Below are 26,571 nucleotides of genomic sequence, written 5' to 3' on the forward strand. Positions count from 1 at the left end.
AGGCTGAAACACTTTTTTATGAGAGAGATCAGAGGAGAACGACCAGACCCACAAATAATACAAGGACTACAAGAGCGTCATCTAGAGGGGACTGTATAAGTATGTTTAGACATTCTACTTTTGGCCAAAGTGCTTTCTCAGTAAAAACATCAGGGCTATGGAATAGCATTCCTGTTAGTATCAGGCAAAGCATCACACTCAGTACTTTTAAATTAGGTCTTAAGAAATGGCTAAAAGCAGGGCAGCACTGTGAACATTTTTAGTCATTGATCTTGTGTTTTTGTGTTTATCATATATCATGTTTTTTGTTTCCTTTAGTTTATTTTAACTATGTACTTGTCACTGTAATATACAGTAGGCCTATATCTGCACATAGTCCCACCTATAACATGTTTTGTTGTCTTTTTTTTTTTAACATCAATTCCTGTCCAGGGACTACAGATGAAAATTAACCTTGTGGCTATAATCTGGCTCAGTTGTATGTTGTGCATTGTTCCTGTCAAATAAACATAAAAAGGTAAAAAAAAAAAAAGCTGACAGGAAGTCTATAATAACTCAATCACTCTTTACATCTGCGGTGAGCAGAAAAGCATCTCAGAATGCACAAGACCTCAAACCTTGAGGTGGATGAGCTACAACAGCAGAAGACCACATTAGGTTCCAGTCCTGCCAGACAAGAACCTGAGGCTATCATGAGCACAGACTCACCAAAACTGGACAGATGTGGTCTTCTGCTGTTGTAGCCCATTCACCTCAAAACATCAAACCTTGTGCATGCTGAGATGCTTTTCTGCTCACCAGTTTTAAAGAGTGACTTTGTGAGCTACTATAATTCTTCCTGGCAGCTCGAACCAGTCCGTGTCATAGCACAACAATCATTGTTAAATGGTAGAGTGAGCAGTACAATGAACACTCTCTCTCTCTCTTAGTTAAGATGCTCTTAGCATTAAGAGGCTTTTTGGAAACCCACTACTGGCCAGTTTCCTCTGACCACTCATCAATAAGGCATTTCCACCCATAGAACTGTTATTCACTCAATGTTTTTTGAGTTTCACACCATTCTGTGTAAACTGTGAAATACTTTTCTGAAGTACTCAAACCAGTCCATCTGGTATCAATATCCATGCAATGATCAAGGAGATCACAGTTTTTCATCATTCATGAATGTGCAAGTGTTCCTAATAAAGTGAACAGTGAGTGTAGTAGATGGTTTGTAAACTGGACCATACGAATAAAGTGTAACTGGAATAACCAAATGAGCCTGAAGAACAAGAGGTTGCGATATCTCTCTCTTACCCGGTCTTCTCCCTGACCTTCTGTATAGTAGGAAATCAGATGCTGTTTAGTGTCAAAAGGCATGTCAGTGAAGGGTCCGCTCATGGCAGCTGCTCCACACTGACAGAACAGCAGTAGGAGTGGAATAACTGTGAAAACACTTCAGATATTGAGTGTTGATGCAGGCTTCTTTTACAGTCTTTAATTTTTTGTAGCAGTACAAGAAGGCTAAACATCTACTGGGATGCATCTAAAAATAATCCAGTCAACACAGATGTAACAGACAAGAAAAGTATGCTCACGTAATAGCACAAGGAGTCCCAGGATAAGCAAACCAATTCCGGCACTGCCAAGGCCTGAGCTCTTTCCTTGAGCTGCAATGGCGCCACATGTTGCTGATTCATCACATGTGCAGACATTCACCTTTAACACCTGCTTATCTGGACACGACATCCCCTGCTGATCACGAACTTCTAGAATCACCTGAAGAAGGCCTGGCCACAATGTGTCTTGGGGCACCAACATGGCTGTTGTATCTACAATAACATGATTAAGTCAACATCACTGAATTACATCATGTAAGGAGCAAATAATATTGGAGACTATCCACATTCATTTACCTCAATAGATCCATTTCTTTGTATATTAATAAATGTGGGAATATTAGACAAAAACCCACATGCTAACATGCGACAACCTACTTCTCGGATTCATTTCATTGTCTCTCAACATCATCAAAGGCCTTTACTGTTTTTTTTTTAAGGAAATATGGCCCTTTGCCCTGAATGTCAGGGCAGATCACTAAAAAATTCGTACCATTTAAGAGCTCCACACTCCACTTTCCATCTGTCCCTTCAGGCAGGACAATGAATGTGAAGGGATATGCATTTGGAAAATCATCTTTGTCCTCTGCAGTGACATACAAAACTTCCTGAGTGGTGCATATCGTCTGTGTGGGATCAGGTAGAGTAGGGCAGTGGTCATTAAAGTCCTCCACCTGGATGGCGACAGTGCCCGTCGCTGTTTTAAAGGGCATGTCTATAATGACAGAGGGAAAGTATTACATATTGAATAGCACATTGTAATGCCCTTTTTTCAGTATAGGTGGGTTTGTTTCTACAGGATATATTGAACAAATTTAAGATACCAGAAAAACAAAATGAAAAACAATAATGGGAGATAATTTACTATCATTGATGTGTGCTCCATCTTTCACGGCTCCACCTGTAGGACAAGTGGAGCCATAATCCTTAGAATAAACTTTTATTTCTATTTGCAAAAGCAATGCTTTTATGTTCTCCTGGTGATTATATAACTGCCTTGTCTGGCCTTCCGGAAATCTACAAATGCTATGTTTTGAGGCCAAATGTGCGAATAGTTTTTAGTATAAATACACAGATGATTATAGGAAATCATGCATGCTGATTTCTCAGTAATCACCTCAAGCGACTCAGCAAAATGGCGGCCAATCACTTTGTCACTGTAAGTGAGGAAGAATTACAAATTCTGAAAGACAGTACTGTCCCTAAAAGCACTAAAGATGCTACGGAGTTTGGGCTAAAACTATTCAAAGGTAAAGTGGAACTGTGATTTATTTTTATCGATTTCAAAACAAAGTATTTTATGTGAGTTGGCATAGAAAAGTGACAGGTCTGCGCGCATCACATTTGCATGCTGCTTTTGAAGTAACTATTTTTTTTAAAAATCATATTAAAAATATCATCTGTGTATTTATACTAAAACCATTATAATTGTTCAATCAGTAATTTTTAAATAAAACTTGCTTTCTTCCTCTAGAAATAGAACACAATATTATGTATCTAATTATCATTACTTCCTGTTTCTTTTGTCTAATACACGTAAATTGCGTCGACTACAGGACACTTTAATTGCCTGCCCATCAGCTTATGTAATGCACTTTAGCAGCGTATGTAGGAATTAGTGTTGCACCGATACCGATACCAGTATCGGGCGGGGCCCCGATCTGGCACTAAAATGGTGGTATCGGTATTGGCGAGTAGCAAGAAATAGGGCGCCGATACCATTTACCGATGCTAGTATGACACTTGAACGCAGCCTTCTCTCTCCCGACACTCACTACACTCTGTGTTGTGTGATCACACGTGATCACTGTGCATGCCTGCCAAGCACGCCAAGCAGCTATTGCTATTGACCTGCTCCAGGCCAATGAGAGCGGGCCAATAGCCGCTCTTAACCAATACAGGGGCAGCTTTTTCATGCGGAGGAAAAACAAACCACGAGAAGAAAATGTTGGCGGTCTGGATATATTTCAGCATAGAAACTCTGGCGGGCGGCACGGTGGTGTAGTGGTTAGCGCTGTCGCCTCACAGCAAGAAGGTCCTGGGTTCGAGCCCCGGGGCCGGCGAGGGCCTTTCTGTGTGGAGTTTGCATGTTCTCCCCGTGTCCGCGTGGGTTTCCTCCGGGTGCTCCGGTTTCCCCCACAGTCCAAAGACATGCAGGTTAGGTTAACTGGTGACTCTAAATTGACCGTAGGTGTGAATGTGAGTGTGGATGGTTGTCTGTGTCTATGTGTCAGCCCTGTGATGACCTGGCGACTTGTCCAGGGTGTACCCCGCCTTTCGCCCGTAGTCAGCTGGGATAGGCTCCAGCTTGCCTGCGACCCTGTAGAAGGATAAAGCGGCTAGAGATAATGAGATGAGATAATGAGATGAGAAACTCCGGCGAGTACAATGGCTACATGCAAGATTTGCGGCCTGAAAGTTTCGAGAGGTGGAGTTAAATCGGCCAGTTTCAATACCTCGAACCTGATAAAACATTTGAAGACGAAACATGTGAATGAACACAAAGAGTTTCTACTGGATTCACTTTGTATTAGTCTTTTTCCTGTTTCACAAAGGTAAGCAGCAGCCTGACAAAGCCATGATAGCAATGATTTTACATCCAAGTATGCAGCTCTTCATATATATATATATATATATATATATATATATATATATATATATATATATATATATATACACACACACATTTCAAACGGAGTGGTATCGGTATCGGCGCCAAAAAAATGGTATCGGTGCAACACTAGTAGGAATTATACCCCCCCAGTGAAACATCAACTATGAAGAGACTACATAGAATACTGAAAAGGCTAAATATACAGTCTGTACACTCATACAGTGGGGTCTAAAACCTGAGCTCACGCCGAAAATCTGGGAATTTTAAAATTTTAAACTAGAGATAAACAAAGATTTAAAATGAAAAATTACATCTTTCAACGCGATTCAACACTCAAGATTCTGCAAGATTTTTAGGTCCCAATTTAAATGTAAATAAATTTGTGATATGGACCATGTTAACTGCTTTGTACAAAAGGTCAGATTTTCCATGAGACTCATCTCTTATAGTGAAGTATGTTCAGCTGATACTCCAATGGACTTAATCTAAAATGGATCATAATTTTGTACAAACTTGTGAAGCTCATGCCAGCTCAAGTGCACAGTCATTCCCACCACAGTGGGAATGATAACCAACAACAACGAGACAGCCTACAGGGAGGAGGTTCAGCACTTGACAAAATGGTGTTCAGACAATAACCTGGACTTGAACATTTCAAAAACTAAGGAAAGGATAGTAAACTTAGTAAAAGGAGATCGAGATAGTAAAACGAGATCGAGGTGCACCAAACACTCTGCCCTCTGCATACATGGTGAGGAGGTGAAGAGGGTGGAGACCTTCAAGTTCCTCGGCGTCCACATCTCGGCTGACCTCACCTGGACCACAAATCTCTCACCAGGTGGGGAAAGCCCAACAGAGGCTTTACTTCCTTAGGAAGTTAAAGCAAGCTCGCCTCTCTCACCACCTGCTGATCAACTTTTATCGATCTGCAAGAGAGAGCCTCCTGACCTACTGTTGTACGGTGTGGTTTTCCAGCTGTACCACGGAGGACAGGCAGGACCTGCAGTGGGTGGTGAAGGTGGCAGAGCATAATCGATACACCACTACCTCTCCTCAAAAGACATTTACACTGACCGACTACAAAAGAAGGCCAGCTGTATTTTAAAGGACCACACCCACCCTGGACATCATCTATTCTCCCGACTGGCCTCTGAAAGGAGATACCGACTCAGAGCTGCATCAAACAAACAGACTAAAAAACAGCTTCTACCCTCAAGCTGTCGGATGCACAACCCCACCTCCCCCGCCCTAACTCCACCAGTGAGGGGCAACAAACACCCTCCCCCAAGGAAAATGCCTATTTATTGCTTTTATGTCTATTTATTGTGTTTCTTTTTGTATTTTGTTCTTATGCATCCATTTTATTCACTGTTACTTGCATTTTGCACTGCCAGTACAGAGAGCTGCTACAGTGCCTTGAAAAAGTATTCATACCCCTTGAACTTTTTCACATTTTTCCACCTTACAACCACGAACTTAAAAGTTTTTTATTAAGATTTATGTGATAGACCAACACAGAGTAGCACATCATTGTGAAGTGAAACGAAAATGATAAATGGTCTTCAAAATTTTAAACAAATAAAAATCTGAAAAATGTGGTGTGCATTCGTATTCAGCCCCCTGTACTCGGAAACCTCTAAATACAATCCAGTGCCATCAATTGCCTTCAGAAGTCATCTAATTAGTTAATAGAGTCCTACTGTGTGTAATTTACTCTCAGCATAAATACACTTGTTCTGTGAAGGCCTCAGTGGTTTGTTAGAGAACACTGAAGAACAAACAGCATCATGAAGACCAAAGAACTCACCAGACAGGTCAGGGCTAAAGTTCTGGAGAAGTTTAAAGCTGGGTTAGGTTATAAAAAATATCCCAAGCTCTGAACATCTCAAGAAGCACTGTTCAATCCATCATTCAAAAATGGAAAAAGTATGGCACAACTGCAAACCTACCAAGACATGGCCGTCCACCTAAACTGACAGAGCAAGCAAGGAGAGCACTGGTCAGAGAAGCAGCCGAGAGGCCCATGATCACTCTGGAGGAGCTGCAGAAATCCACAGCTCAGGTGGGAGAATCTGTGCACAGGACAACTATAAGAAGAAAGCCATTGTTGAAAGACAGGCATAAGAAGTCCCGTTTGCAGTTTGCCAGAAGCCATGTAGGGGACACAGCAAACATGTGAAAGAAGGTGCTTTGGTCACATGAGACCAAAGTTGAACTTTTTGGCCTAAATGCAAAGCGCTATGTGTGGCGGAAAACTAACACTGCTCATCACCCTGCACACACCATCCCCACTGTGAAACATGGTGGTGGCAGCATCATGCTATGGGGATGCTTTTTTTCAGCAGGGACAGGTAAGCTGGTCAGAGTTGATGGGAAGATGGATGGAGCTAAATACAGGGCAATCCTGGAAGAAAACCTGTTGGAGGCTGCAAAAGACTTGAGACTGGGAAGGAGATTCACCTTCCAGCAAGACAATGACCCTAAACATACAGCCAGAGCTACAGTGGAATGGTTTAGATCAAAGAATATTCATGTGTTAGAATGGCCCAGTCAAAGTCCAGACCTAAATCCCATTGAGCATCTGTGGCAAGACTTGAAAATTGCTGTTCACAGATGCTCTCCACCCAATCTGGCTGAGCTTGAGCTATTTTGCAAAGAAGAATGGGCAAAAATTTTAGTGTCTAGATGTGCAAAGCTGGTAGAGACATACCACAAAAGACTTGCAGCTGTAATTGCAGCAAAAGGTGGCTCTACAAAGTATTGACGCAGGGGGGCTGAATACTAATGCACATCACATTTTTCAGATTTTTATTTGTTTAAAATTTTGAAGACCATTTATCATTTTCGTTTCACTTCACAATTATGTGCTACTCTGTGTTGGTATATCACATGAAATCTCAATAAAAAACTTTTAAGTTCGTGGTTGTAAGGTGGAAAAATGTGAAAAAGTTCAAGGGGTACGAATACTTTTTCAAGGCACTGTAAACTGCGTTCCGTTGTTTCTAAAACAATGACAATAAAGGTCTATCTATCTTAAAGCAAAAAAGGGGACACCCCAAATACTAAGCAACTCTGAAATTCATGTAAATATTTTTTTTAAAAATATATTTTTTCACTCAAGTTGTAGCGGATATCATTTGTAATAAAAACCTTCATGTTAATTTGAAAAAGAAAGCAAATACAATAGTTTTCACGAGTGCTCTCGGACCAGTGTTGTTTTTGGCAGCCATTTTTGATTTAGTTTTAGTCTTAGTCTTTTGGACGAAATGCTTATTAGTTTTAGTCACATTTTAGTCAATTCCATCCTTGATAGTTTTGGTCTAGTTTTAGTCAACAAAAACTAAAAGGGTTTTAGTCCAGTTTTAGTCATTCATTTTAGTCGAAAAAATAATTACTTTAAAACATTAAATTAGGCCAATACAGAGATAGGAAATTGTAATCAAGGTTGACAGGTTGTGCATAACATACTCTCAAAACAAACTTGTTTCACTTGAACGTAAAATGTATGTCAAATATTTGGGTTTAATAATCGATGACAATCTTTCTTGTAAGCCTCATATTGATTTTATTTGCAACAAATTAAACAAGGTTGTCGGCCTTTTGGCCAAGCTTAGACATTTTATTCCACTACATACCCTTATGACATTATATCGCTCTCTGATTCAACCTTATTTAACATATGGTCTTAGTTCTTGGGGACGGGCTTGTAAAACTCATATAAATAAAGTATTAATCCTACAAAAACGAGCTTTAAGATTAATCCATTTTGTTGATAATAGAGAAAGTGCCCTTCCATTGTTTTCCAAAACCAATATTTTACCAGTAAATCATCTTTTCTATGAATGTATTTCTAAATTAATGTATGATGTTGTTAAAGTGCACCCTCAAACATTTGTAAATTATTTTCTTCTATTTCTAGTGTCCATTCATCATCATCGTTTTTCCCCTTAAGGCGTCGGCGACAGCCATGGGGCGCTACTGCTGGAAACGAGCATCCAGGAGTTGCAAGAAGTCTGTCTTGCTCATCATCCATTTCCTAGCTTGGTGTATGTCAACATCAAGTTCCTTTTCCACTCTATTCCATATCCTCTTAGGGGTTAGAACGTCGAACAGCACCTGCTTCTGGATAGCACTATTATCGAGTCTACACACATGTGCCAGATACTTTAGGTGTTGCACTATACAAAAGTCGTGTATGGGACTTGTTTTGGTAATTTTATGCAACTTCTCATTTGAAATGCAGAAGCTCCAATCAACCTCTGTTCCCTCCCTTTCTGCTCATGCTGGCGCATTTTTTCTTTCAAAACCACGTCGGACCATTTTTCGCAGGAAGCCATGCCAGACGGTTTCCACTTTGTTTACCTCGCCCTCTGTCAAATCCCATGCTTGGACACTATACAGGAGTCTTGATTGGATACAGGTGGTGAGGAATTTCACTCTGGTTTCCAGACGTATCCGCTTGTCAGTCAGAACATGTTTCAGGTCGTTCCATTTTTGGTATGCTACACCAATTCGGGTGTGCAAAGATTGAGCAGTATTCTCTGAGTTGGTAATGGTGTTTCCTAAATACTTGAAACTTCGAACGTTTTTTAAAGCATTTGACCCAATGCTCACTAGGCTTGGAAGTTCCATTACATATTCGTCAACATTAAAAACCATTGTTTCAGTCTTGGTATACGAGATTTGCATTCCAAACCGTCTAAAGGTGTTATCATAAATATTGAGCATATATTGCAATTCTTCTTTTGTTTTGCATTCTTATAACACTAGGTCATCTTACTCCAAGAACTTATATACTCAGTATTCTCGTACCAATCTACAAAAGAACTCATTTTCCCGTGTTGGTGTTAGGGTATGGAACCAGATTCCAACTTCTATAAAGATCTTCATCTAAACTGTCGTTCAAGAAAAAAGTCAGACACCACCTTTTTTCTGATTTAAGTAGATATGGATATGATGTTGACATCTCCAAACTCTTTCTACATAACTTTATTTCTATATATAATTAAGAGCTATATATATTTATTTATCTTAGTTTTAACTTTAAATATTATTTAATACCATGCATGAATTATTATCAGTATGACAAGTATACCTCTCTCTCTCTCTCTCTCTCTCTATTTTTTTCAATGTTATTGAATGATATATTACTGTACCTTTATATCGAATAACAAGTATTGTCTCCTCTTTTTCTTTTTGTTACCAAATAATTGTTAATTTGTCAAGTATGTTTTATTATCTTTTTCATACATATTTAAGTATTATATTAATTCATATAAAGTATTTTTTTTCTTTGTAAACATGAGTCTGCCTTGATTAGCAGTGCGCTATTTGCAGACTCGTGTAGTCTATTATATGTTTATATGTAATTGAAATAAAAGATTGATTGAAGTGTGCATGCTCTCTATATAAACACTGTCTAGTGCAGACATCCCAAGTCTCCCGGAAGTCTCCCGCATATTGATAGTGGCTCCCTGATGCCCGCAAATTGGATAATATCTCCTGGAATCTAGAGCAAGCGAGCAAGAGCGTGCACGCGAAACATTTATGTCTGCATCGCGCATATGATGGAATGCGCGAGGGAGAGCGAGAGAGTCTGCGTGTGTGCCTGTTCATGTAACGCATGCTAGACAAAGAGCATCCCGATTGGTTTACAGACATCCAAACTCATTTCAGGGAGGTGTCGTAACACCCCCCTTCGCTGAGGGGAAAAAAGTCATGCGTCACGACACCTCCCTGAAATGAATTTCTGCAGGCTGGGATGTCTGCTAGTGCGCATGCTCCATTGTTCACAGACTCGTGTTTCTGCCTCCGTTTAACATGTCGCAATATATTAAGGCACAGCAACAGGTCTGAAAAGCTACATTTCCCCCCATATGTTTCACAGTAACTCAAATATGGGTCAATATATGACAAAGCATTCAGTTGCTGTCCCACCAATAATCCCTGCAGGACAAGTTTTACTTATGACATGTTAATTGAATTTAAGTTAGCTTAACCAAGCCAACTTTAGCATGAAGCTAGCGGTCCCATTCATTTTCGCCAGGTCACGGTATTTTGGAAAACTTCATAGGAAATTCATCACAGCCCGATTGTTGAGTGACATTAACCAAAGCTAGCAAACGTATACATGATCTGTTAAGGACTTCTTGTAACGTTAACTTACCGTCGCAGAAATAGCAGCATGGTGAGCTTTAGATGACTCTTGAGGTCGGTTGTATTCTTGCCACGTAGTTTATAGCCACAGTGTCTACCTCTGTCTCCCACTACAAGGCATTCCGTTTTATTTTCTGCTGGATTACGTGTAAAGTATGTCCATAAATCATCGTGTCTTTTCCGCCCACCAAGCCCTTGTGCTGGCGTTGCCGCCGCCATGGTCCATGAACTGTGTGCACTGTGCCTGGTGGGCGTGGCCAAACAAGGACAGGATGCAGTGCATTGCTGATATTTTCAGCATTTGGCAGACAGGTTGCACGCACCGTTGGAGGAAATGCCATGCATTTTGATAGTCCTATAGCCAACCCACTAACATTTTCGTCTCGTCAACGAAAACAACAGATACATCTCGTCATATTTTCGTGATCAAAGAGTTATGTTTAGCTCGTCACTGTCTCGTTTTAGTCATGAAAAAAAGGTGCGTTAACGAAATAATTTCGTCATCGTTAACGAAAACAACACTGTCTCGGACTTTTGGACCTCACTGTCTATGATCTTTACCTTGTAATACTGGCTAATGTTCAGTCTGTCTTCCTAAAATAAGTAAAATATCAACAGTTTATGGTGCACAGTTTGAAAATACACAATAATAGTTGAACAGAAAATTATCTGTTGAAAGAATCAAGGGAGTAGAAATCAGTTGTTAATCTCAAAATAATTTAACTGGAGTTATGAACCTTGAGTAATACAGAGGATTTCTGCCATGTAAGTCCCATTGACCAGGTATGGAGACTCTCGATCTGGGATTTTGTTCAGTTTGATCTCAGCAGTTTTCTCGTCAATGGATAGCCAGTTGTCTCGGTCAGAGCCTTTAACATATCTGAGAGAGGAAAACCAGACGTATAGTTCACATACAGAGATGGGTAACAAATAAAGGGAAAACATGAATACATTTGTGCAGAAATATAACGAGTGCAGATATTCCCACACAGATAGTGCCATTAATTAATATTATAATGCTCTGTGTTATGTATGTCAGAATAGCTTAAAAAAAAGATTCTATTAATCAAATATGCCATGAAGAAAATAATAACAGGGACTCACTTGACTCCATGAGCAGGTAATCCTGTATCTGGATCGATAGCGGTGTATGTTGTGAGGACCTTTTTTATATCAACCATCTTTCCATTTTCAGAAACTGGAACTGCCTTCACTTTGGGATTGAAGATCGGGCCTTCAGGCTGATTCTTTACATTAACATTCATAGTGTAGACTTTACCACCACCACCACCACCACCGAGCATTCCTGTAGGTCCAGGTATCCCTGAAGGCTTATGTCCTGGGTAGAACTGAGCCACATTACTTATAATGATGCTCAGTTTCATGAGTTTTACTTGCTCATAATCTACACTCTGAAAGCAAAGCACATTGGTTACTTCTTCTGCACAGTACAAGCACTCACACTGAAATGAACATCATTCTTCAGATCACAATGTCACACTAAGGCAATATGATGTTAGAAGTGGCATATTTGTCCTAATTTATAGCAATATAAGCCTGGTGATCAAGACAGGAAAATTGGGGAAATAAAACATTGACAACCTTGACAAGCATCAGGATTCCCTCGTTGGTCTTTGGATCAGTGACGATATTAAAATGCCCACCCCCATTGCCTGACACAATGGTGTACACAGCCTGCCAGTTTTCAGTGTTTGGCAAGTCCAGATCAGTGGCTTTCAATCTCATCACCTCCACATTCTCTGTGTTCTCCTCAACACTGACTTGAAACTGTACACAGAAGGACCAACAAATAGGGATAACTGTCTCACTGGCCCATCAAAAGTGATTATATTTCTGTGCCTTGCATATTACATTCTCGACAACTACTGTCAAATTTCACAACACTGGAATGAGTAGGAACACAGGGATTAAACAGGTGCTGCCTTACTGAGTCCTGCTCCAGTACTGGGATGTTATCATTGACATCCTTGATCTGAATAGTTAATGTTGTTGTCGCTGTGTTGCAACCTTGACCCCCATTGAGGTCTAAGGCTCTTATAGTAAGCTTATACTGGTCAACTTTCTGTAGAGAGATAGGTATTATAACAAGACACTCATCTTTTCAAAATATTAGGTTACAATAAAGACAATCTCTCTTTATTGATTGTAGCAGATTTATGATAGCAGTCTGTACAAAATTCCAGCCTTGACCAGTGTGTGGTGCCTCACCTCTCGGTCCAAGTTTTTATTATTAACAATCACTTCTCCATTCGGATAAATATCAAACATCTTTCCTGGAGGGTTCTCATCAACAATCTCATAGGAGATCTGAGAGTTGATATTCCCAGGTTCATCAGCATCTGTTGCTGTTACTTTCATTAGTCGTACCTAAACATTTCATAAGTCATGTTTACACTTATCTACCACCATTATTCTAATCTCATTACCTCCTTGTGTTTTATGCAACATCTGCAGACCTACGAAAGTGTCAATTTCAAATTCTTTTAAAAAAAGGTCATGTCAATTATTTCACACTTGCCTTTATTGCTGAGCTCATTCACAGATCCTGTGCTGATGGGTAAGAAGATGGGAGGATTGTCATTCTGATCTTGCACCTTTACTCTCAGCTGAATTTCATTCTCTGCTATTGATCCATTAGTGTACATCGCAATTCCAGAGAGCTGTTAAGCCCATCATCATCAGAAAGGTATCACTATCATTACTGCCATCACCATCCTGTTTATAAGTTATATCAGTGCTCAGTGACTCTTAACTTACATTGTACTGGGAAATGACCTCTCGGTCCAGGATCCCAGTTACTTTAACGTTGCCAGTGGAAGGGTCCACAATGAACAAGTTATAGGGTGGCTTGTCTGCACCGATGCCCTTTAAAGCATATCTTAATGGGACCTGACTTTCATTCGTTCTGTCTGAACGAATCTTTAAAAAAAAAAAATTGTCAGGGATTAAAAAGATCAAGTATGTAATAAACTGATAAAATACATTTTTCTCAAAAATCGAAGAGTAGAAAACTAAAATTAAATGTATTAATTAAAATTCATTAAAGAGAAAACATTCTCACCCTGGCAATAAAGGGCTTTTTAGTGTAGTCTACATTCTCCTCCAAAATTTGTGGAGGGACAATCCATTCTCTCCTGTGCCTTTGGAGGAGTACAGAGTAGTCTGATTTGGCTCCAGCTTCAAACACACACTAGGAGAAAAGACAAAGAAGTATTTGAAATGTAGTTCATTTTTTAAAATATCACAAAGATCTATGGTTGCCACAGATTTATTTATATTGAGGTTAGTGTCAGTCTTCTCTGTTCATATATGCACAAAATACATCATTCATACAGGCATTATTTAGTGACTTTAAAAAAAACAACCTTATTTACATATCTTTATGTAGGTGGATGTGAGATAAGGCAACTGCCATTGTAAATACAGAATGTATGTTTACTACTGATGTTAAATAATAGGAACAAGATCAGTGAAGCTTTGGACCTCCAGACACTACAAGTAGCCCATGTTATTTTTACTGATTTTATAACCCCCCCCCAAAAAAATTATATTGACTGATGTGAGATTTGACAACTAGCATTGCAGACTAAAAACAGGCAACGCTACAGTGCTAATCATATGACTCAAAATGTTAAAATTTATTCTATGTTAAATAATTTTCATTAATTTGACACTCATACCATTACTGTTCCTTCGTTGGATTTGCACATATATAAAATTTGTTTACTTATTTTTAACAAAATTTGTAAATTTAATGGGAGAAATATGGGTAAATCACTGCAAAATAGGAACAAGAATGCTTGGGGCCTACGGACATTACAAGGGGCCTACGGACACTACAAACAAGTATTCAAGTTTTATCACTATGTATTAATCCAATTTATGTTGAGTGCTTATGTTTGATAAAAAGTATCCAACAACAAATAGCAACATACCAATAATGATCAAACATGGCATCCATTCTATGATTTAGTACCAGGCCTACGGACACTACAGATTTTTTTAGGCAAAATTACATGGGTTCAGGATCAGGTGACAAGACCTAGTATTTGTAAACAATCGGATAACTACTGATTCAAACACAGAGACATCATATGCTTGCTTATAAATTACATTTTGATAATATATCTCACACTTTAGTCTTTTAGAAAGACTCATTTTTGTCAGAAAATATATAATCATGCAAAATGACGCTCGACATGATTTCATTTTTAAATAATACTGTGTGACATTTACTCAATGAACATGAAAAAAATAAATGTGATAAAAGAAAAAACATGAATTTTACTCATATTTGCAATTAATTTAAACATTTTTTACATTTAAAATATCAATAACTAGCAAGTGCAACATCATTACATCAAATTTATGATAAATTTGGATCACATAATTAGTCAGAAATTTGGACTCGATTGATCAATTTCCACAATTTTTTTTAGGGATTTTAGATCCAACATAGTTACAAAATTTCCATTACTCTTCATGATAGACAAGCAAACTCATATGATGTAGGATACAGATACTCGATACTAACAGTAATTGGTACACCTGATTGTGCTGTAGCCAATTGGAAATCTGGGATTTTTTTTTTTTAAATTTACTCATATCTTCTTCCGCTTATCCGGGGCCGGGTCGTGGAGGCAGCAGTCTGAGCATGGAAGCCCAAACTTCCCTTTCCCCAGACACTGCCGCCAACTCCTCGGGAAGAACACCGAGGCGTTCCCAGGCCAACCGAGAGACATTGCCCCTCCAGCGTGTCCTGGGTCTTCCCCGGGGCCTCCTCCCAGGGGGACATGCCTGGAACACCTCCCCAGGGAGGCGTCCAAGAAGCATCTGAAAGAGATGCCCAAGCCACCTCAGCTGATTCCTCTCGATGTGGAGGAGCAGCGGCTCTACTTCGAGCTCCTCCTGAGTGACTGTGCTTCTCACCCTCTCTCTGAGGGAGCGCCCAGCCACCCTGCGAAGGAAACTCATTTCGGTCGCTTGTATCCGCGATCTTGTTCTTTCGGTCATTACCCAAAGCTCATGACCATAGGTGAGAGTCGGAACGTAGATTGACCGGTAAATCGAGAGCTTCGCCTTTTGGCTCAGCTCCTTCTTCACCATGACAGACCGGTAAAGCGACCGCATCACTGCGGAGGCCGTACCGATGCACCTGTCAATCTCACGCTCTATCCTTCCCTCACTTGTGAATAAGATCCAGAGATACTTAAACTCCTCCACTTGAGGCAGAACTTCTCCACCAACCTGAAGAGGGAAAGCCACCCTTTTCCGGTTGAGAACCATGGTCTCGGACTTGGAGGTGCTGATTCTCATCCCAGCCACTTCACACTTGACTGCAAACTGCCCCAGTGCATGCTGAAGGTCCTGGTTTGAAGAAGCCAACAGGACATCATCTGCAAAAAGCAGGGATGAAATCCTGTGGTTCCCAAACAGGATTCCTTCCGGCCTCTGGCTGCGCCTAGAAATTCTGTCCATAAAAATTATGAACAGAACCGATGACAAAGGGCAGCCCTGTCGGAGTCCAACATGCACTGGGAACAGGTCTGACTTACTGCCAGCAATGCGAACCAGACTCCTGCTCCGTTCGTACAGGGACCGGACAGCCCTTAGCAAAGAGCCCCGAACCCCATACTCCCGAAGCACCCCCCACAGGATACCACGAGGGAAACGGTTCAATGCCTTCTCCAGATCCACAAAGCACATGTGGATTGGTTGGGCAAACTCCCATGAACCCTCGAGCACCCTATGAAGGGTATAGAGCTGGTCTAGTGTTCCGTGACCAGGACGAAAACTGCATTGTTCCTCCTGGATCCAAGGTTCGACTATGGGCCAAATTCTCCTCTCCAGTACCCTGGAGTAAACCTTCCCGGGGAGGCTGAGAAGTGTGATTCCCCTATAATTGGAGCACACTCGCCAGTCCCCTTTCTTAAAAAGGGGGACCACCACCCCAGTCTACCACTCCAGAGGCACTGTCCCTGACCGCCACGCGATGTTGCAGAGGCGTGTCAGCCAAGACAGCCCCACAACATCCAGAGACTTGAGATACTTGGGGCGGATCTCATCCACCCCCGGTGCCTTGCCACCGAGGAGCTTGCAAACCACCTCAGTGACTTCGGCTTGTGTAATGGATGAGTCCACCCCTGAGTCATTAGCCTCCGCTTCCTCAATGGAAGACGTGACGGTGGGATTGAGGAGATCCTCGAAGTATTCCTTCCACCGCCCGACAATGTCCCCAGTCAAGGTCAACAGCTCCCCACCCGCACTGTAAACAGTGTTGGCAGAGTACTGCTTCCCCTCCTGAGGTGCCGGATGGTTTGCCAGAATTTCTTCGAGGCTGACCAATAGGCCTCCTCCATGGCCTCACCAAACTCCTCCCAGTTCCGAGTTTTTGCCTCCGCAACTGCCCGAGCTGCGGCACGCCTGGCCTGCCGATACCCGTCAGCTGCCTCAGGAGTCCTGGAGGTCAACATGGCCCGATAGAACTCCTCCTTCAGCTTGACGGCATCCCTTACTTCCGGTGTCCACCACCGGGTTCAGAGATTGCCACCACGACAGGCACCGGAGGCCTTGCGGCCACAGCTCTGAACAGCCGTGTCGACAATGGAGGCAGAGAACATGGTTCACTCAGACTCAATGTCCCCTGCCTCCCTCGGAAGCTGGGAGAAGCTCTCCCAGAGGTGGGAGTTAAAGACCTCCCTGACAGAGTGCTCGGCCAGACGTTCCCAGCAGACCCTCACCATACGTTTGGGCCTGCCAGGTCTGTCTGGCTTCCTCCTCTGCCAGCGGATCCAACTCCCCACCAGGTGGTGATCAGTTGACAGCTCAGCCCCTCTCTTCACCCAAGTGTCCAAGACATAGGGCCGGAGAGCCGATGAAACAACAACAAAGTCGATCATCGACCTCCAACCTAAGGTGTCCTGGTGCCACGTGCACTTATGGACAGCCCTATGCTTGAACATGGTGTTCGTTATGGACAAACCGTGACTAGCACAGAAGTCCAATAACAAAACACCACTCGGGTTCAGATCAGGGAGGCCGTTCCTCCCAATCACGCCCCTCCAGGTGTCACTGTTGTCGCCCACGTGAGTGTTGAAGTCCCCCAGTAGAACAATGGAGTCCCCAGTCTGAGCACCCCTCAGTACCTCTCCCAGGGACTCCAAGAAGGCTGGATACTCTATACTGCTATTTGGCCCATAAGCACAAACAGCAAGAGCCCTCTCCCCGATCCGAAGGCGCAGAGAGGCGACCCTCTCGTTCACTGGGGTAAACTCCAACACATGGCGGCTGAGCTGGGGAGCTATAAGCAAGCCCACACCAGCCCGCCACCACTCACCATGGGCGACTCCAGAGAAGTGGAGAGTCCAGCCCCTCTCGAGGAGCTGGGTTCCAGAGCCCAAACTGTGCATGGAGGTGAGCCCGACTATCTCTAGCTGGTACCTCTCAACCTCCCGCACAAACTCAGGCTCTTTCCCCCCCAGCGAAGTGACATTCCATGTCCCAACAGCTAGCTGCTGTATTCGGGGATCAGGTCGTCGAGGCCCCTGCCATGTATGACGAGACTGAATGGGACAACTGTTATTATATCCACATTCACTGGATTTTGAGAAACAGAGCATTTTTATTTTTTGCAAATTTCATAAACAAAAATTTTATACAAAACGTCCCTAATCATTTCCACTTAGAATGTAATCAAACCAGCGAAATGACAGTAGCAATTTGTGAAAAATGCAATAATAATTATTGAAGAAAAAGATATGTTCTTACAATCAAATACTTTGTCATATTTTGTTGCTTTTTTATATTTTGGGATCTTGTTTTCGAGTAGAGTTTTTATTTCATCCTTGGTTGGTTCAGCAACACACTCCGCCATTTTGTTTTTCTCTACTCACGGTATGTGAGCTGATAGCCTAATAGTAGAGTAGCCAGTCAGAGCACACGATTGCTCATATCCAGTGAATGTGGATAGAATAAACTGCCTTGTTCCTATGAGAACAAAAGGAACAAACATTTGTCTGTAACCACAAAGTAGTAACCGGTCAAGTGATCTCATAGTTGGCAAGTGCACTGAAGAACAGCCTGAACCAGATCAGCAGTAAGCAACAAACACTTCTGGTGAATTTAACAAACAGGCTGCAGCCCATTGTGGCTACCTTTTGACAATAGGATGGCAATAAGGTAAAGTTAAGACTAGTGGTTCAGTGTCGTTTTGGAAGTTTTAGCTCTTTTCCGTACTCTGCTCAGCTCACCATAAACATCCCACAGCTCGGCTCCCTAACTACCAACATTTTTACTTCCCCAAAACCAGTCACTGTTATTGGTCTCTGCATTTCAATGGGAAACTTCCAGAGGTGGAAAGAGTACTAAAATATTATACTCAAGTACAAGTACTGTTACTCTGATGAAATTTTACTTAAGTACAAGTAAAGTTACCAGACAAAAAAATCTACAAGTAAAAGTAAAAAGTAGATCATTTAAAATGTACTTTGAGTAAAAGTAAAACGTTACTTTTAACAATGGGTGTTTTCTGCCTCCATTGTGTTGTGCAAAAATGAAAAAGAAGAGGAAACAAGGATATATGTACATCTCAACCCAGATGTTTTATTTAAAGGAAGTGTATCAAATTGAATGCTTAGGATAATGCTGCATTAAAACTGAGACAAACAAAAAAGGTCAATACACACAGTCATGTCGTATACATCGCCCTGACCACACACAAAGCATTGTACATGAAATATGAAAGTGAAATGTTGCACCGAAATCTCGTAGCTTGCCTGTGTGCATGGTGTGTTATTGAACAATTCAATTCAAACATTATTTGTTTTGCTTGGTATTCCTTTCTGGCCTGTTGGATGCAGAATGGTAGGAGGACTGATCAAGTCAGGTTGGCGAGCTAACTTGCTTGCATGATTAGCCAACCGAATAACAGACTAGTTACCGTTATGTTACAGTACCAACAGGTTGCTACTTCAACATTAGCAATGCCATCCACTATTTTTGGAATATAACCAGCCTATTGTCGGTTTTACTATGGAAAGGAAACATTATGATCAGGGGCGCAGATACGTTTTTTGAACTGGGGGGGACAAAAAACTGGGGGGACAAAGCTGCCAGCAAACCAACCCCAACCCCGATATGCCTGTCAAACTTGTTGTGGGTAACCATAGCAACCAAGCTCGAGCTCGCAACCTGTGCAGTCTGCGCAGCTCAACCAACCGAATATCAGTCTTTGTTTTATGTGAGTTGTTGCAACTATGTATACACTGCTGTGCACCTCAATAAACCGAATGGTAATTAGTCTTTTGATTTTTCCGTGAGGTTTGCCTTATGCAAAGAAAGACAGCATAGACGTTTTTTCCTCCCTATAAGTGGGGGGGACCGAACGAGGTGAATTTAAATCTGGGTGGGACGAATCCCACCCGTCCCACCCTCTATCTGTGCCCGTGATTATGATGCCAATGACAATACTTACCTCAACATGCTTGCGCAGATTAGACGTCAAATTTTTGTATGCCGCAATGGTTGTCTTCTTGGGCACACAATCTGCATTGCATAATGAAACTGTCACCCCTTTTCTCTATGAAGCTGAAGTGATCACGTATGTAGGGCCAGGGGTGCACTTCATTACTGGAAGAAATTGCGTTTTCTGCAGGGTCGTCCACCACAGGTTCCTCGGTCTCCTCCATGTCCGCAGGGGCGCTTTATCAACACCCGTGGCCCAGGGGCTAGGCCCCTCATAGGCTACCTGTCAACCCTACCCTTACCATTGGCCAGGAAAACACTCTTATTTTATTTGCAATACGTGTCAAGCATTTACAGTGTAAGCGCGTAATTAGCCTAGAAGCCTACGATAGGTTACGTTTGGCTCAGCGTAGCTGCGCAAGGCCCACGCTCACATCGCTCAACACATCTGACCACAGAGGGAGAGAAGAACGCGCGCATTATCATTACAGAGCCAGTTCTGATTATTACCACGGACAGGACAGTGATACTGCGTAACTTTCACGCAGGGGCATGGCCAGAGATAACCACACAAGCGCGCGTGCGCTAATGTAGACCTATGTGTTGTAAACATAAAACACACACACACACACACACACACCTACAGACAAGTCCTTTTAAAAAATAAAATACATAAAAATAGCTTGGCGGCATGAAAACAAACATTCACTGCAAGACAAGGTGCCCTAGAATCGCCATCAGTTTTTAATATCTATATGGACTTTGTTGTCAGGACTGCACAGCATGAGATATCAAAACTGTACCCAGATACAGGCTTCAAGTTCAGATATTGCATTCCAAATGAGGTATCCACAAGAGAAATGTGTACGAAAGCACGAGCATCAGGAGAGGGTTGCATAACAGATTCTATACGTAGATGATCAGGCCATACTCGCTGGATCCATCGAGGAGCTTCAGAATATTCTTCAGTTGTATGATAAGACCTACACCCGCTTTGGTTTACAAATATCACATGTCAAAACAGAAACAATGGCTTTTAACGTCAATGAGGATATCAAATGTAAACCAAGTATCATTTCCCTTGGCGGCACTAATATTAAAAACGTCCGCACCTTTAAATATCTTGGTTATAATGTCAGCAACTGTGATGAATCCTCACACTTCCTGCATGCTAGGATAAGTGCTGCATTCATGAAATGGAATGAACTGAAACACGTTCTAACCGACCACCGAATACTACTAAAAACCCGTATAAAGTTCCTAGTGGCATGCGTTCGATCTCGTCTCCTGTACAGCACACAGGCATGGCAACTATCATCCAGTGAAATTCACAAAATTGAGGTAGTGTGGCACGGCTTCCTAAGGAAAATGATTAAAGGTGGATATAAACGAAAGAATGCCCCTGACCAAAAGAACACTACAAATGAAGATATAGACTGGAGCTACAAGATGTCCAATGCTGACCTCCGGAAACTGACAGGAACCCAGGGTATAAAACGAGGGTTATGTATATAACCGCGGTTCTATGAGTTTCGGATGACCGCCAGAGGCGGTGCTTTCAGCACATGGATATCCATCACACGAACGTGCAGGTCGAGTAATAGTAACAACAAAGTCACGTGTGACCTGGGTGACGTCACCCCGTGACCCCGGCATAAAAGACCGGTAAACCCAGGAAGTGACCTCTTGGCAAATCTTCTCGTGTACACTCCGAGTGACTGCCAAGCTCTGGCGGTCATCCGAAACTCATAGAACCGCGGTTATATACATAACCCTCGTTCTATTTCGTTTCTACTGACTGCCAGAGGCGGTGCTTTCAGCACATGGATGACTAATACCAACCAGGTCATGAGGAGTGCCTACCCGTACCCAGTGCTGCTGCGACGGGCCTGGAATGACAGCCGTCGCCACAGGATTATGTGGGACGACATTAAGACGGTAAAACCTGGTGAAGGTGCAGCTGGAAGCCCAGGAGGCTGCGCTGCATATGTCTGAAAGGGGCACGCCCTTCAGTGATGCCCGTGAGGCCACCACGCCCCGTGCAGAGTGCGCCCTGACAGCCGGAGGAATCGGGAAGCCACTGTGCCTGTAGGCATGTAATATGGCCTCGACTATCCACTTGGATAGCCTCTGCTTAGAGAGCGCCAGACCCCTCGTCGGTCCTGTGTGGCACAGAAACAGGGCGTCACTCCTACGGAAGCCCTCTGTACGCGACACGTACACCCTGAGGGCGCGAACTGGGCACAAAAGTTCCGACCTCTCACCATGGCCCGCCTCAAATGCCGCAAGGCTAAGGGGCTGGTTGACGAAGGTAGCAGAGAGGGTCTTCGGGAAGAAAGAGGGGTTAGGCCACAGGGTGACCCCACTGTCGCCGGAGTGCCACTGCAGGCACTCCCCACTGACTGACAGCGCGTGTAGTTCCCCGACGCGCCTCGTCGATGCAATGGCCAGAAGAAAAGCAGTCTTCAGGGAGAACCATGAAATGTCTGCCGTGAGCAGGGGCTCAGAACGGTGCGTCGCAGAGAGCCTGCAGCACCAATGAAGGTCCCATGTGGGTACCCGGCTCCGTCGGGGGGGTCTCAACCGGAGAGCACCCTTCAAGAAACGTGCCACCAAGGCGTGGGACCCCACGGTCCTTCCCCCAACTCTGGCATGCTGAGCAGAGATGGCAGCTGCATAGACCTTGATGGTGGCAGGGGTAAGACCCTTATCAAAGCAGAGACTGGCGGAACAGTCGAATGGTCGGCAGGGGGCAGCATGTAGGCTCCTCCCCCCGAGTTAAGCACCAGTTGGAGAAAAGCCTCCATCTGTTGGCATAGAGGGCATTGGTGGGGGGTGCCCGAGAGCTTGCAATGGTATTGACCACTGCCGGCTCACAAGGACCTCGCAGGGGGTCCGGCCCTTCAGCGGCCATACCCAGAGCTGCAGACGGGCTGGATCCGGGTGCCAGATCTGCCCTCCCAGCTGTGATAGCAGGTCAGTCCTCACTGGCAGGCACCAGGGGTCGCCGTTCAGAAGTTGCAGCAACTTGGGAACCACACTCGGCCCGGCCACCGGGGGGGCGACAAGCAGCAGCCCGTGGTGGTCCATCGCAACCCTGTGTAGGGTTGGCACGATCAGCAGCAGAGGGGGGGAGGCATACAGCAGTTACCTCGGCCAAACATGCGCCAGCGCATCCTGGCCCAGGGGACTGGGGCCGTGGAGGCTGAACCACAGAGGGCAGTGTGTCGACTCCTGGCAGGCAAAGAGGTCCACCTCTGCCCTGCCAAAACGTTCCCAGATGGCGAGAACCACCGCTGGGTTGAGTCTCCATTCCCCGGGATCGGGGTCCTGGCGGGACAGCAGATCTGCTGCCCTGTTGGCAGTGCCTGGCAAGTACATGGCACGCAGGCTCAAGAGATGTCGATGGGCCCACCGCAGAAGTTGGCCAGCCACTTCCAAGCACTGGAGGGACTTTGTGCCTCCCTGGTGGTTGATGTAGTACACTACCATAGCGTTGTCCGTCCGCACCAGAACGTGTCTGCCGGTCAGGCCCGGGAGGAAGTGCTGTAGGCCGAGGAACACAGCCCGTAGCTCCAGCACGTTGATGTGCTGCGCCCGTGCAGCACCGGGTGGAGGTGGAGACCGTTGAACCACCTCTGAAGCGGCGTAAGTCCAGAAGTCCCAGCGGGACCAGAGAGGAGGCTGCCGTAAGCATGCCCAGCAGGCGCTGAAAGGTCTTCAGGGCGAGTGACCTACCCCGTCCGAAGCAGCCAAGCAGTAGGCGGATGTTGTGGATCCTGGTCTGGGAGGGAGTTACCATCAACGACCTCGAATCCAGGTGCATGCCCAAGAAAGTCGTCTCCTGGCTGGGCACCAGCGAGCTCTTCTTGTAATTCACCCTGAGCCCCAGCTCTACGACATGCGAGAGCACAGTCGCGATGTTGGTGCAGGCCTGAGCTGCTGACCGTGAACAGACAAGCCAGTCGTCCAGGTAAGGCAGGACACGCAAACCCCTTGCCTGAAGTAGTGCTGATGCCGCTGCCGCACACCCGGTGAACACACGGGGTGCCAGCGATATCCCAAAGGGCAGAACATTGAACTCGAAAGCCTGGCCCTCGAAGGCAAACCGCAGGAACTGCCTGTGGTGTGGCACAATGGGAGCATGGAAGTAGGCGTCTTTCAGGTCGAAGGTGACAAACCAGTCGCCCGCCTGGATGTGGTGTAAGACATCCACTGTACGCAGCATGCGGAATCTCATGGTCCTCAAGTGGGAATTGAGGGACCTCAGGTCGAGGATCGGGCGGATACCGCCGTCCTTCAGAACCAGAAAATACCTGGAGTAGAACCCACCTTGCTGTCTCTGCCTGTCGACGGGAGAGACTGCTCCTTTCTCCAGGAGGGTGGCGATTTCCTGCCGGGGGATGAGGGACTTCCCCGGATGGCTCACGGTGGTGTGTTTGACCCCATGAAGCGTGGTGGACGGCGGCAGAACTGGATGCGGTAACCCTCGGTGAGGGTCACCAGCACCCAGGGGTCAACGCTCTCCAGCTTTGGAGCTGTTCGCTGGAAAAGCGGCCGACCGCCGGCGCGCTGATGTCAGCGCCGTCCAGAGCGCCCCCGTCGGTCACCATGGGGGCGACGAGGAGTGGACTGGGTGTAGGGGGCGGCACCGCGGGTCCGGGAGGTGGTGGGGCGGCGAAAGTCATCAACCCGTCTGGTCTCCTGGCGGGTGCGTGGCCGAGACAGAGTCGGTGTGGGCCCCCTGAAGGACTGGGCAGCATTGCCATGGTGGTGGGCCTGGCGGGGGCCAGCGAACTGCTGTTACGCCTAGATGACCTGGGCACTCCGATCCAGGGCTTGCTGAGTGGCTTCGCCAAACAGCTCCCCGGGGACAACAGGGAGAGAGTGCAGCACACGCCGGTCGGGCTCGGCCAGAGGGGACTGTGCCCGCCATATCTGCCGGCGGCCGAGGGTGAGATACGACATCAGCCGGCCCAGTTCCCGCGACGAGTAGGCAAAGGCCTGGAGCCGCGTCACACAGCTCCCGTGATGCCGCGCTCGTCCCCTCCAGCGTCTGGGGGTCCATGACACCTGGCTGGCAGAAGGGAACTTAAATAGGGCGAGAACGCTCCAAGTAAGTAGCCCAAAATAAACTATCAGGCGGAAATAAAAAATAAACGACCGGGCGAACACACCCGTGGTCGGGAATATTAACAAGGATGGCGCCGTGCGCTACAGAACTGATAAACAGCGGCGAGAAACACCGCTTTAATTTAAATGAATGAAAACCGCTTACCTGAGCGACAACAAACCGGCCTCCAGCAGCGAGGACACGCCTCGGAGGGCTAGTCAGCTAACTCCACCAAGCGAGAGCGCTCAGCTTAACGGAGTAACAAACAATACGAATATAACACACAAGACAGCCGGCCCGTGAGCAGGCCGGAGACAAGGCTACACAAAACAAGCAGTTGATAATATTAACAAGGATAGGCACTGTGCGCCACAGAACTGATAAACAGCGGTGAGAAACACCGCTTTAATTTAAATGAATGAAAGCCGCTTCTCAATGTTGGGCATCTGCAGGAGGCCATAGGTAGGGGTGTCCTGCATTGCCGCCAGGGCCCTGCAGTCACTAGGGAGGTGGGAAGGCATCTAGGGTCCGCCCAACACCTCTGTAACTCCTCGATGTATGAGGCCGAGGGCGGAACAGACAACGAGGAAGGCTATGTGGGACCTCTGAAGAAAGCGCTCTGATGCTGGGCCACCGGGGCGTGTCCAACCCCAGACGGGCCAATGCAGCCCTCAGCGTTGGCTGGATGGATGAGCATCCGCCTTCCGACGCTGCCACGGTGCCATGGCTGGTGGCCTGGGAACCGGCCGGAGAGGTGGAGCCGTGACCATCGGACCCACCGCAGTCAAAGCTCTCCGAAGCCCGGATCGACAGTTCATCCAGGCCGCGTGCATCAACGGCCGGTGACAGAAGCGGTGGTGATGGTGAACAGTCGGGCTGCCAGGCAGAAGGGGTGGCTGCGGGAACACTGCCCCCTGTGGCGGAGGCTGAAGATTCGCCAGCAGGGCCTTCATCTCCTCCAGCTCGGTGGACATCACCTCTACCTTCTGAGCCAAATCGCCCGAGCGCTTCTTTTTCGCCTTAGAAGCGAAGACGTGTGGGGGAGCCCACGGCGCTTGCTGGGCCCCGCTGCTGCAGCCGACACCGTGTCCTGTCCCCCCGAGGCCCGGGGGATGTCAGACGGAGAATCCAGCCGAGCCAGCCTGGCGGTCCGCGCAGCCACGCTCAGGCACATGCAGTCTGCGCAGGCCATGTCCGTCAGCCCCTGCCGCAGGTGATCAATACCCAGGCATGAGGGGCACTCGCGGTGGCCGTCCTCCGGTTCGAGGGGGACCGGCAGTTGGCGCAGCGAGAGAAGAGGTCCATGACGCCTGGCTGGCAGAAGGGAACTTAAAAAATAGGGCGAGAACACCCCAAGTAAGCAGCCCAAAATAAACAATCAGGCGGTAATGAAAAACGACCGGGCGAACACACCCGTGGTCGGGAATATTAACAAGGATAGGCGCCGTGCGCCACAGCACTGATAAGCAGCGGCGAGAAACACCGTTTTAATTTAGATGAATGAAAACCGCTTACCTGGGTGACAACAAGCCAGCCTCCAGCGGCGAGGACACCGCCCCGGAGGGCTAGTCAGCTAACTCCACCGAGCGAGAGCGCTCAGCTTAACG

The 26,571-nt window shown here is 45.4% G+C and overlaps 1 protein-coding gene across 1 annotated transcript in view; it reads right to left on the reverse strand.

The window, feature by feature from the left end:
• LOC132883695 (desmoglein-2.1-like) overlaps positions 1 to 26,571 on the reverse strand; it is a 66,328-nt gene that overhangs the window by 12,633 nt on the left and 27,124 nt on the right. The window contains exons 2-12 of the mRNA XM_060917627.1: positions 13,451 to 13,579; positions 13,147 to 13,308; positions 12,899 to 13,049; positions 12,598 to 12,749; positions 12,317 to 12,451; positions 11,971 to 12,156; positions 11,473 to 11,780; positions 11,106 to 11,248; positions 2,092 to 2,313; positions 1,578 to 1,811; positions 1,297 to 1,424 (exon numbers count right to left, since the gene is read on the reverse strand). Coding sequence (XP_060773610.1) covers positions 1,297 to 1,424; positions 1,578 to 1,811; positions 2,092 to 2,313; positions 11,106 to 11,248; positions 11,473 to 11,780; positions 11,971 to 12,156; positions 12,317 to 12,451; positions 12,598 to 12,749; positions 12,899 to 13,049; positions 13,147 to 13,308; positions 13,451 to 13,579 — 1,950 coding nt within the window. The remainder of the gene's footprint in view (positions 1 to 1,296; positions 1,425 to 1,577; positions 1,812 to 2,091; positions 2,314 to 11,105; positions 11,249 to 11,472; positions 11,781 to 11,970; positions 12,157 to 12,316; positions 12,452 to 12,597; positions 12,750 to 12,898; positions 13,050 to 13,146; positions 13,309 to 13,450; positions 13,580 to 26,571) is intronic.

Source organism: Neoarius graeffei, chromosome 3 (genome assembly GCF_027579695.1).
Source record: "Neoarius graeffei isolate fNeoGra1 chromosome 3, fNeoGra1.pri, whole genome shotgun sequence".
In the NCBI taxonomy this organism is placed as follows: domain Eukaryota; kingdom Metazoa; phylum Chordata; class Actinopteri; order Siluriformes; family Ariidae; genus Neoarius; species Neoarius graeffei.